Genomic DNA, 12,420 nt, shown 5'->3' on the forward strand with positions numbered 1-12,420 from the left:
ACAAAATAAGGTTCTTTTTAGCAGCATCATATGACCCCTTTAAAACTTCATGGATTTGATAATGTCAGTAAATCTAGCTGACATTGCGTCACAGCCACATTTCTGATATTTGCTTGAAAGGTGATTTTTTTTCCAACTGTTCTGTTGAATTACCATGGTAAACATTAGGCAAAGTACATGATATCTTTGCCTCAGGCACGCTTCGTCCCAGCAGACAAGAAAGGAGAGACTTTCTCAGAGTTTAAATCTGAGCTTAGCATTAGCGTAAACCACAATGTTAGTACACAGAGCTGAAGACAAAGGTAAACCTGACGCTGGGGATGTGCTGGTGAGGCGGGAAAACTGTAGAATGTGTGAATACTGAGCAGGGATGTACAGTCCTTATAAAAAAATAAGTGTGCTTAATTGTACTGCACTTTCAGACATTACAGTTTTTCTCAATAGCTTTGGTGCATTTCTCGAATCATCCTTAATATTTGCAATGAAATATGTGCATTTCTCAAAACAATTTGTACAAACAGCACCACACAATGAATTACCTGCAAAAGCCTGTAACTTACTCAAAATCTTTAGTTCATCTCTCAAAAGTATATATGTCAATGAACCTATCAGTGCCAGAATGAAAAGTCCTTATGTCATTGTTCTCAAACAAGATAGTCAAAAATGCGTAGTCATGTTGTCAATATAACAGTGCACTCTGTTAGTATTACCTGATGTAAACAGTTTTTGTCAGTCGCTTTGGTGCATTTCTCAAATCAACCTCAATATTTGCAAATAAGTATGTGCATTTCTCAAAACAATTTGTACAAACAGCACCACACAATGGATTTCCTGCAAAAGCTTGTAACTTACTCAAAATCTTTAGTTCATCTCTCAAAATTAAGTATTTATGTCAATGAACATATCAGTGCCATCAGAGTGAAAAGTCATTGTTCACAAACAAGATAGTCAAAATGCTTAGTCATATTGTCAATATAACAGTGCACTTTGTTAGTATTACCTGATGTAAACTATGGCAACAGTTTGGATGACAGTTACTGTATTGAAATGCAGAAGGCTGCACTTCTTATGTATGTCATATATCCATTTCAAAAGTACAAATTTACACATTACTGTACGTGGGATATTGATTGAAAGAGACTGGATAGGATTCACAGTTACACTTTACTAGTGGTCTGACAAAAAACAACAACAACAAAAAAAACATCACAATGTCATTGTGATACAGAAAATAAATATGGGCAGAAAGGCGAAAATACAAAATTAGAAAGGCAAACACAGGAAACACTCCTTAGGCAGAACTTTACTTTTGCCTGCAGCACTGTATGAGGAATTGCATTGCAGTCTGTCTACACCTCCTGACGTGCCACAGATTCTCATCTACATCACAACGAATATCTTCCCTTGCAATGCAATGTGGAATTGGAGTCAAGTGTGATGCACCTTCGAGCTATTTCAGAGAACTGGTTTATCATTAGCTGATCTACATTCTCTTCATTAGTGAAAGTCAAGATTCACCTGCACAATTCATTGCAAATTTACAAAAAGTCTAATAGAAATGTGTAGAAAATATGCTTGACCGTTTATGACAACTAGATCAACCATTTTGCATTTAGTGACTTATATGATGAACTAATGACTAGATGTTTTAAGGGGTAAGACTATTGCACAGAGAACTATATAATACATTTTGAGCAACATTACATTAGCAACTGATAATGTAGGAAACCGCAGACAAATGTACATAATCAGTTGCATGAATGTACCAAAGCAATCGCAACTTGTTCAAAAGAATGAGAAACTGCTTTTATGATGTGGACAATTGACTATATGATGTGTAGGTTGAACAAGTAGTTTTGAGAATTTCATTTCTGATCTGAGAAATGCACCAAAGCGACTGAGAAAAACTGTAAAAGTATATTTTAAAATATTACATAAAAGGCCAATTAAGTGTACTTAAAGGCATAGTTAACCCAAAAATGATAATTCTGTCATGTTTTACTCACCCACAAGCTGTTCCAAACATGCATGAGTTTCTTTCTTCTGTTGAACACAAAAAAATATATTCTGAAGAATGTTGGTAACCAAACAGTTGGCGGTAGCCATTGACTTTTATAGTATTTTTTTCACATAATATAGAAGTCAATGGCTACCATCAACTGAATGCACGTTTTGTAGTAGCTATTTAGCTATTGGTTATTCAGAAGCTCGTGCTTCTTACGTAAAATCAGGGTATGTTTGAAGATTACAAATGCATTTTTAATTTGAAATAACATGCACCGCTGAATCGTTCAAGGAATCGACTGGAAATGTGCATTAGGAAAGTAAATTGGGTGAATTTTTCATGTTGACTTTAAACTTTCTATTTGAAATGTGAGATCACTAGAAACCTTAGCATTTGGCTTCTTGGAAACACATTCGGTTACTTCAGACTCGTCTCTTTAAACACACCAAATCAAATGCTCTCTCCAGCTCTGACATCAGCACACAGCAAGTGATGGAGAGTGGCTTTGATGACGTGTGTGTGTGTGTGTGTGTGTGTGTGTGTGTGTGTGTTTGAGGTCGGGCAGAGAGCAGGGTAACAGAACACCGGTGCAGACAGCACTTAAACACTCAGTGAGAGACACTCTCTCAGCTCCTGTTTCCAGTCACCTGTGCGTATGTGTGCACTGAGGAGAGCTCTGCAAGTTACTACAGGACCCCCAACAGTGACGGCACAGGGGCCACACTCATCCCAACACTAGAGTAATGAGAGAGACTGAGAGAAAAGTGAACGAGAGAGAGACGGTGGTTAACTCTCACCGCTGATTATCTAAAAAAAAAATATATATATATATATATAAATTTATGGTGAATTTCCAACTGAAGTCTATTTTTGTTATGTGCATATTATATTACCACGTTTACACAGGACAAGGGGTGCAGCCCTTGTGAAAAAAAAAGTACACCAACATATTCTTAAAAAAATTATGGAAATAATATACTTTAAAATAATAAACTGTCATTTAATTACATTTATTTGCAACTGAATGAAAATGTACTACAGTTTAAATTTATATTAAATGCAATTTAAAAGTGTTTTTGTTTTTTGACCCACTTAAGTAGGACTTAAATACATCTTTATATTTATTTTCACAATTACTTCAGTTGTCTTTGAAATATTGTTAAAGTGTATTGCTGAATATACTGACATGCATTTATGGTACAATATACTATAATGTAATTTCTATTGAAACGTGTCATGTCATGAATTTAAATATATGTATAATTACACATTTGGAATGATGAATTGCAATTTAGTAAATTTAAAATATATTTACTTTAAATGTAATATCAAATATAACTCTACAGTTAAAATTATAATAAAGTACTTTGCATGTGCTTTAGTATGTTGACCATATCAAAATAAGTTATTTAAAGCACAACAAAATTAGATTATTAAAACATAATGATTAAACATTTTTAATTAAACCTTAAACTTTAAAGTGCAAACTTTTAATCTGACATTATTGCAAAGTTCATTTTTAAAATAAACTTTTATTTCAGTAATATTATAATATCTGCAAGTACAGTTTTTTTGAAAATATACTTTCAGGATTGAAAGTACATTGCAAATGTACATTCAATACAATTAAGCACACACATTTTTAAATTTGTTATTTAAATTTGTTTAAATTAAAACATGATGACAGAATTATCATTTTTGATGGCACTTTTTCTTGAATGTGCATAACATAATTTTTCATTGTTACATTGCATGCCAACCATAAACAAACTATTTAGGCTAATAAACTCTATTATGTGGCAGCATAATTGTTTATAAAATGAAAACATTTAACAACACCCCTTAATTGTGGTACTATCACTGTAGTGTACAATCTCTCATGGTTTCTAACTTTGTGTACATGCAGCTGTAAAAGATGATCTGAAACTTTTTTGCATCAAGACAAGCCGTACAGCTGCCAGAGTGTGTGACGTGGTTGGCCGGATAACATAAACACAGGTGGAGAACTAGAAAACATGAACATGCATGTACACACACACATCTCTGAATGGTCAATGGTTATGTGTCAGTCCTCTGTGACAAGAACATTCCAGAAAAATATCGGCCTCTCACAGTGTTTTTGTCTCCATGTCTCACACTGTGTGTGTGTGTGTGTGTGTGGGAAGCAGTGAGATACGGAGAAAAGCCTAGCTGTCCATCATACAGTCATGTGTATAGTGCTTCTGTCACACTCTGTTTCAAATACACAGAGACAGACTCTGTCAGTCATACTGTTCATTCCAGCTGCATATCTCTGATATTCCTGCATGCTGATATCACTAGGTATTAAATAAACTTCTTACAGTGTTGTTTTCTGTTCAACTGGCATTGTTTTTTTGTTTTTTTTTAAAGAAGTCATCCATCCAGGAATGATTGCTATTTTCTAAGCTTACACTAACCCAAGAGATTCTGCTTGAACGTTCCTGTTAAATTGGCAGTCTTGTTTCATGTGCTATTTTGTGTAATATAAAGCACACAGTAAAAGCTTTACTCATTGCTTTGCAATGCCCAATACATTGCACCATCTGCTGCTGTATAACATATATTGTTTGAATATTGTGCCTATAATGGTATAAGTGTTCCTTCATCTTCTGGTACTTTTATGTTATTAAAACTAACAGATTTCAACTTTTTGTTGGCTTTTTGTTATGCGAGTTCCACATTAAAATTGCATTGGAAATATTTTATCATGTCATCATCTTTTCATGTTTTTTTTTTTTCAGATTAATTTTATGTATAAATAATTAATTTTATTTGTTGTTTTATCCTTTCAAAAATAAATTTCCACCATATCAAGCAATTTAGGCCCTAAGAAGCTTTTTTTTTTTACATTTTATGAAGTAGATGAAATAAGAAACATAATGATTTCAAGGTAATTATATCACTTTTTGTTGTGTATTAAGCTGTAAGTTTGACAAATTATGCAGAATTTTTTTTTATATTATTTGTGTGCATGTAGGACACATAATGCTAAAACTACTTTTAGCATCACAAATAAGCCAGCCTTTTTATCCGAAAAATGTGTAAAATGTTGTTTCTACCACAGAATGTTATTAATAAACAAAATGCAACATTTGAGATGCTGGAAATGAATGACACTGTGTTAAAACATTCCCAAGATTCAGGGAAGGGGGAAAAAAGGCATAAAAGATTCTGTCATGTACTGTATATACAATTAGATAATTTTAGTGGACAAATTAAATAAACTAGTTAGAGTGCGTTTTAATAGACTTTATTTTCTAAAAGTTCACAGGGCCAAAAGTAAAGGGGGAAAAATGCTGTATAATAATTTTTTTTTTTTAAATCACTCTCATGAGTCTTATTTTGATGCACATTATTCACATTATAGTTTAGAAAATAGTTTTTCTTACAAAGTTTTTTTATTTTTAAGATAAAATAAATGTTTTATAAGACTATCAGTACAAAGAAATATTTTCGTGCAGCTATACAAATGCAGAGGTATTCAAATCATAATGAAAGACGGGTCAAATGCCACTATCATCTTGTGTGGCACCTTGCTTTTTGTCTTTCTGTTTTTGTACACCCTTCTATCCCTTGACTGTGCTACAATACTCAAATGCAGCTAGCCTTTGGAAGCAGGGCAGAAATTAGGTCTGGGGTGAGGGGCATCATTACAAGGGTTTGGTTTATCTCCATCTTAACCGAGCAGAACGAGGTATGCTTTCCCAATCTGACCCACGCTGAGCCGGAGAATCCACTCTGAATGGGCAACAGGGAAACAGCATGTTTTTTGTACAAAAGCACGGTTAGAAACAATTAGTTCCCCAGGCAGAGGTTTGATTTAGGTGGTTAATTGTGGGTGGGAGGTGGAGGCTCAGTCAGAGGTGGGCCGAGAGGCCCAGGCACGGCCGAGAGTTAAGTGATGGAGTCAGGGCTTCACAATGGCTGCCTTTCTTTCACATTCAGGTGCGACAAAGCAGGTATGCTAAAAGACTTAATCCCACATTCAGACCCCTGACAGGACAAGAGAGGTCTTTAACACAGGAAGGTGGTGCGTTTGTGTTTCAGGTATGTCCTCTCCTCCCATTCTCACTGTGCATCTAAACTCCCATCTCACAAGACAGAAATATTATTTGCAAAAGCATTTGCATTTGTTGAAGGAAATAGTAATAGTTGCAAGGCAGCAGTACAGTGGTGTTGTAGGCCTTGGTTGTGCGTATCATGAAACTCACACGTGTCTTGTATTATGTATAGATAGATAGACAGATAGACAGACAGACAGACAGACAGATAGATAGATAGATAGATAGATAGAATGATCAACAGACATAGATAGATAGATAGACAGATATATAGATAGATGACAGACAGACAGACAGACAGACAGATAGATAGATAGATAGATAGATAGCAGCAAATTCTCTCTCTCCACTTCTCTCCTTTCATCTTTTTCCTCCAGTCAGGCTTCACATACTAAGTACCCCTTACACTGAAATATCACCTGCTCTCTGCTCCTTTAATCACTTGACTTTGCATTCCTTCATGCAATTTAGGAAAGCCTTTCGTGTACAGGTAGAAGTAAAGAATTTCCAAAACAAAAAAGTGAAGCAATCCATGCAAGCCACAACTGACATCAGGTCCTCAACAGAGTCCTCTCTGCACTCAGTCCTCATTTTGTCCCTAAATTCAAGTGTGACAACAAGCATTAATTTACTTTATCCTCTGGAAATAATATTTTTATGACAAAGAATCAGGAATCAAAACAAGAACCAAAAAGTATGTTTAAAAAAGGGCTGATTCATTTGACAAATTTGTTCAGAATTGGCCAAATTCAGAATTTAAAGATGATTGGTGTCATTTCTCCACTACTAGTGGCACCAAATGGAATTGCAAATGAAATGACTGCTTTTAAACACATTTTCGAACACAGCCATGTCTCCCATTGTTTGTTGAGAAAACCCAGAAAACCCTGCTTCAAACTCACTCAACGGCTGCATCCAAAATCGCATACTTCCTATATAGTAGGCAAAAAACTGTGCAAGAAAAGTAGCATGTCAGAATTCATATTAGGCATAAAACAGTAGACCAAAGCTACCTGGGTGACCTACTACTTTGTGATTGTAAAGTGTGCAATCGATAGACGCTTCACTATCCCATAAAGCCACTGGAGAGGATTTGTGAATGGCAGTGAAGCGACACAACTGATGATGGTAGGTCACATGACAATTACAACATGATGGGTGTAGTATGTTCCAGATTACATTCACAATGCATGACCTAGGCTGCTTATTTCATCAAAAATATTGTTAAAAAGGTGTTTTCTACTGTAATAAATTTTCAAATGTAATTTATTCCTTTGATGGCAAAGCTACATTTTCAGCATCATTTATTTATTCCACATTTTGCCAAGTCACTGGCACACATTTTAACAGTTCCTCTATATTACATTAGTCCTTGTTTTTAGGTTTTTAGGCCACTGAGGCCCTCTCAGCTCGAGACCCCTGGCAAAGGCTCCTAGGACATCGGCCCCATCCTTGGCTCTTTCGTCAGCCAACTGAGACTTCAATGGGTCCAAACATCAAATGTCCTGTGACATTAATGAAGTATTTCTCCTGTGATAAGTGATGGCGTCATCAGTCATGAAAAGTTCTTAAAATGCTCATTGATCAGCGTAATGGCGTAATAACCCCATTAACATTTCTCACTGTTGATTCATGCTTTCACAGCTTATCAATCTTGCCACATCAAGCCGTGCGGCTCACCAGTCTCACGTCTGTGTTGTGGCTTCCAGTTACAAAGCGTGTGTTGGGGATGGGAGAGAGGTGTTTTCTCTGTCCTGGAATGCACCGTTCGGCAGAGCCCACCCCCCCAACGCCCCAGTCCCCATCGGGTCGCAGGCTGGCAGTCTGTCCACGGACGTTGAACTGTGGGTGACACTGGAGCAGGAGAAACTCTCTGGAGGTGGGCAGGGGGGTGCAGATACACACTTGTTTTATTGCCTGAACAGAGTGGGGGGAAGAACACAAATGGCACTGAGGTGAAGAGGTCGGGAACATAATTCTGAAATGCACAGATAAATCAGCGTGTGCAAGCACAGACAGAGTTGCTTCAAACACCTGATGTTTCCTTTACAAACAGATCAGCCTGCTGCCCCCCACCAGAGCTGGCACCTACCTCCAGCTTTCTCCGTTTAACGCACATTACCGCACACAAAGTCGCCGTCGCTCACATAACCCCAAAACACCAAGTTGGTCAGAAAATGCACACATTCCAAAAACAGCAAACAGGCCGGTGTTATGCATCACTTGGGTCAGGGCAACATGAGGATATTCACACCTTGTTAAGTTTTACTACTTGTGCATTTGTTTGGCCCAGTTCTCTATTGCCCCCTTTGATGTAAACTGCGGCTGCTGTAGCCTCAGGGAAATTAACAGAAGATCAGTCGAGCCGACTGCATTGAGGCAAGAAAAAGAGGAATGTACTGCAAAAGAACTGTAATATACTGTCTGAGATAGACAAGGCTGTGTGATTAGAATTCCAGTAGTATATTAGTAAGTACCATATATACTGGATAGATAGATAGATAGATAGATAGATAGATAGATAGATTTACTCAATGCAACTTATAACATCCAAGTAAATGATATAACACCAACATGTCAGAAAAAAATAGAATAAAAAAAAAAAATAATTGAGTTGGAAAAAGGATCACCCCCTCCTAAAAATGACTTGTAAACTCAATCAGGTGTAGCTAATCACCTTCTCAATGGCACAGAAAGCCATTTGACTTTCAACTGTGATCAGCTGTGTTCATTTTGATTAGTTCAGCATGAAAAGAGCTTTTCTGGAGCATTTCAGTCCTTGGTAGTGCAACTGAAGCAAACAATCAACTGTGGGTGGCAAGGCACTGTCAAAAGATATCTGGGATAAAGTTGTGGACAGGCACAAGTCAGGAGATGGAGACCAAAAACTTTCAAAGGCTTTATCAATGCCTAGAAGCACAATGAAGTCTATTATTAAGAAGTGGAAGGTATTTGGTACAACACAGTCCCTCCCTGGATCAGGACGTCACTCCAAACTGGATGAGAGTCAGGAGGAAACTGGTCAGAGAGGCGACCAAGAGACCTACAGCAAATCTGAAGCAGTCGCAGGAATTTATGACAAAGAGTGGTCATTGTGTGCATGTGACAACAATATCACAAATCCTCCACAAATGTGGCTTGTATGGGAGAGTTGCAAGAAAAACTCCCTGAACTTTGCCAAAACGCACCGTGAGGATTCTGAGGCAGATGAGACTAAAATTTAATTATTTGGCCTCAACACCAAACGATATGTCTGACGGAAAACCAATACAGCTCACCGTCCAAATAACAGCATTCCTCCAGTAAAGAAAAGGTGGTTCAACAAAACACTGACACAAGGGGCTGATCCTTTTTCCCACTCCGTGATTCTCTTTTTTTTTTCTGACATGTTGGTGTTATATCTTTCACTTGGATGGTATAAGTTGCACTGAGTAAATACAACTGGATAAAACAAAAACTGTGTCTGTCTTCATTTCAGACTGCAAAGCAACAAAATGTCATTATTTTAAATGGGGCTGATTCTTTTCTATACCCACTGTATGTACAAGAGAGATTCGGTTATGTGAGCACAGCAAAACATTTGCTAAAATAACTGAGGAAGACTGAAGGAAAATGGGTCAAAATTGCTAAAGCTATTTCTTTCAAAATAATATCATATATTCCAAAGCCTGTGTTACCAGTAGTGTAACCAGATGAGTATTGCAGATTTATTACAAAAATATAAATTTTCTTATATTTGCAATTCACTTTCTTGTTATTTCTGTCATCATTTATTCACCCCCTTTATGACTTTCTTTTTCGTGGAACACAAAAGAAGATATTTACATTCTTTTTCTCAATGAAATTCGGTGAAGTCCAACATTGTCTTGTTCTCCAAAATATCTTCTTTCATGTTCCAGAGAAATGAGGATGAGTAAATGATTGAGAATTTCGTTTTTAGACAACATAACCTCAACTAGATTTGTTTCAGCACTTGCATGCAATACATAATTTTGAGATATAAACTCAAAATTAAAAGGTTTTAATGCAGTTACCAGATATAAGAGTAAGAGGGGGCCTCCAAAGAAGCTGATGCCTAGAGGCCTTTTAAGGCCATAATTCATCTTTGGCAAGCACTGTTTGAATTTAGAACTTTTTAAAGCAAGTATAACTACAAATCAAAATGTTATGTATATAGAAGCAGGCAAGTTATTTGTTTCTGTCCATTAAGTCATACTCAGGTCCTTGTGGTCATCTAGAACCATCCTTTCCAAGGGTCTGTGAGGTTTCATGATTGAGACTTGTCCTACTGAGCCCCAAATTACGTCAGAGCGACGTACAGCACACACCCCATCCACACACGCTGAGCCCTGCAGAGAGTGTAAACATGCTCACCTGGATCACACTCAGCCCACATCAAAAGAGAGTTGCCGTCTGTCTCAATACGTGAAAACACAATGAGTAAAACAACTGTAAAACTCTTTAGCCATTAGCCATTTTCGCACTGACTTTCAACCTTGTAATGTTATTTTTTTTTTCAGAGTTGAGAAATTCAACTATAACATTATTTTTCATCTATAATATGTGATTTATTAAAAAGCACAGCACAACTGAGTAACACTATCAACATTTTCTCACTTATGTTTGATGATGCAGCACTTTAGACCAAAGGCAGTGAGTAATTATAATGAGATTAACATAAAACTCAGAAATTAACATAGAGCTCAGACTAATTCATCTGTGGTTGTAAATAAAAAGGTCATAATGAGGTTTCGTTTCTGACTCATCAACCAAGTGACAGAAGCAGCATGTAAGATGGTAAAGAGGGACCCTTCTCACTGTAAATTTATTATGAATCTATTGCTATATCTTGCTAAATTTTACATTCATACGTGTAAATTTTCAAAGAAAACTCCCTACTTTTTATTTTCAGGAAAGATTTTGATGTGTATGTAAACTCTTTAAGAAACTCTAATAATTCTATTGCATGTAAGACTCTTTCATGGTGTAAGTCTTATAAGCTAACATAGTATGCTTTGGAGTATTGTTTGTAACCCTTATTGTCTTTTGTTCTTACTTGTCTTTGTAATTGTATTTGCTGTTCTTCTATTGCATAATAAAAATAAATAAATTTAAAAAAAAAGATGGTAAAGAGAGCAATTGTTCAGCGATGGCCTCTTGTGAACAGATCATGCATTGCAACCGATTATCAAAACTGGTCCAGTTGTAGTGACATGAGTTTGATCACAAAATCAAGTGCAATGTTATTCTACATTCTTCAGGTTTGTGGTATTATTATATTATATTATATTATATTATATTATATTATATTATATAAGACCATGCACCACAAAACCAGTCATAAGGGTCAGTTTCTCGAAATTTAGATTTATACATCATCTGAAAGCTGAATAAACAAGCTTTCTATTGATGTATGGTTTGTTTGGATAGGACAATATTTATTTTAGGACTTTATTTATTATAGACTTACCTGTAGTGTTAATGTTATATGTTATAGAGTCCTTACATTGATCTTGCACTTTACTATACTTCCACTCTGTGCAACCATGGCTAATGGCCAATTTACACAAGCTAGCCTACTTCCTGTGAATGTGCTACATTTCCGGTTTAGTAGCCGCCATAAGTAAATAACTCGAAGAATAACAAGGTGCAGTAAACAGTAAAACTATTTGCGCTACAACCCAGTGTGTTTGCGATTACGATAATACATTAAAACAATACGATAACAAATAACAAATGCCAAAAGCTGCATGCGTATTGATGTTAGCTAGCTAGTCAGCTATATTAACTTGCTTTTTGTTTGATGCTTTCTATGATGTAATCCAATGAGATACCTAGATTTTAATGCGTACAAATAAATTTAGGTTTCCTTGAAGGCAAGATGCGATGTATGTACCGTTGCACTGCACTGAGTGGCCACAAGGTGTCAGTGTATGTCAGAAGGCTGCTAGTGGTGGACGATAGGGGACTAGCTTCCCTATGAAAATGCAAGGTGTTTTTTTTATACATTTCTTTTAAAAATATATATTAATAATTAAAACCAGTGTCAATTTTGAGAAACTTTATTATTAAAACAGATTCATTAAATGTAAGCTATTCTGATTATTCTCTTTACATTAGGACACACTGACACAAAATGAGAGCTGAAGCCATTCCAGCCCGTCCCATCAAACATGTGTCCTCCCACTGGCTCATTATGACGGTCTGAAGTCTGGGGTCAGTTAGGACAAACTGGTCATGTGACCGTCCAAACCCAGCATACCTAACACCTTTCAGCATTTTCTGATTGGTCCAGATTTTTTTTCTCTCACACACCTCTTTGTTTTGCCACTG

The 12,420-nt window shown here is 36.4% G+C and overlaps 1 protein-coding gene across 1 annotated transcript in view; it reads left to right on the top strand.

Annotated features, from left to right (window-relative positions):
• Positions 1-274: 274 nt before the first annotated feature.
• The window catches only part of LOC107678382 (adhesion G-protein coupled receptor D2-like), a 34,972-nt gene continuing 22,826 nt past the window's right edge, over positions 275-12,420 (top strand). The window contains exons 1-3 of the mRNA XM_016473619.1: positions 275-328; positions 5,972-6,073; positions 7,732-7,966. Coding sequence (XP_016329105.1) covers positions 275-328; positions 5,972-6,073; positions 7,732-7,966 — 391 coding nt within the window. The remainder of the gene's footprint in view (positions 329-5,971; positions 6,074-7,731; positions 7,967-12,420) is intronic.

The sequence above is a fragment of the Sinocyclocheilus anshuiensis genome, unplaced genomic scaffold, assembly GCF_001515605.1.
Source record: "Sinocyclocheilus anshuiensis isolate Anshui unplaced genomic scaffold, SAMN03320099.WGS_v1.1 scaffold112, whole genome shotgun sequence".
Taxonomy (NCBI): Eukaryota; Metazoa; Chordata; class Actinopteri; order Cypriniformes; family Cyprinidae; genus Sinocyclocheilus; species Sinocyclocheilus anshuiensis.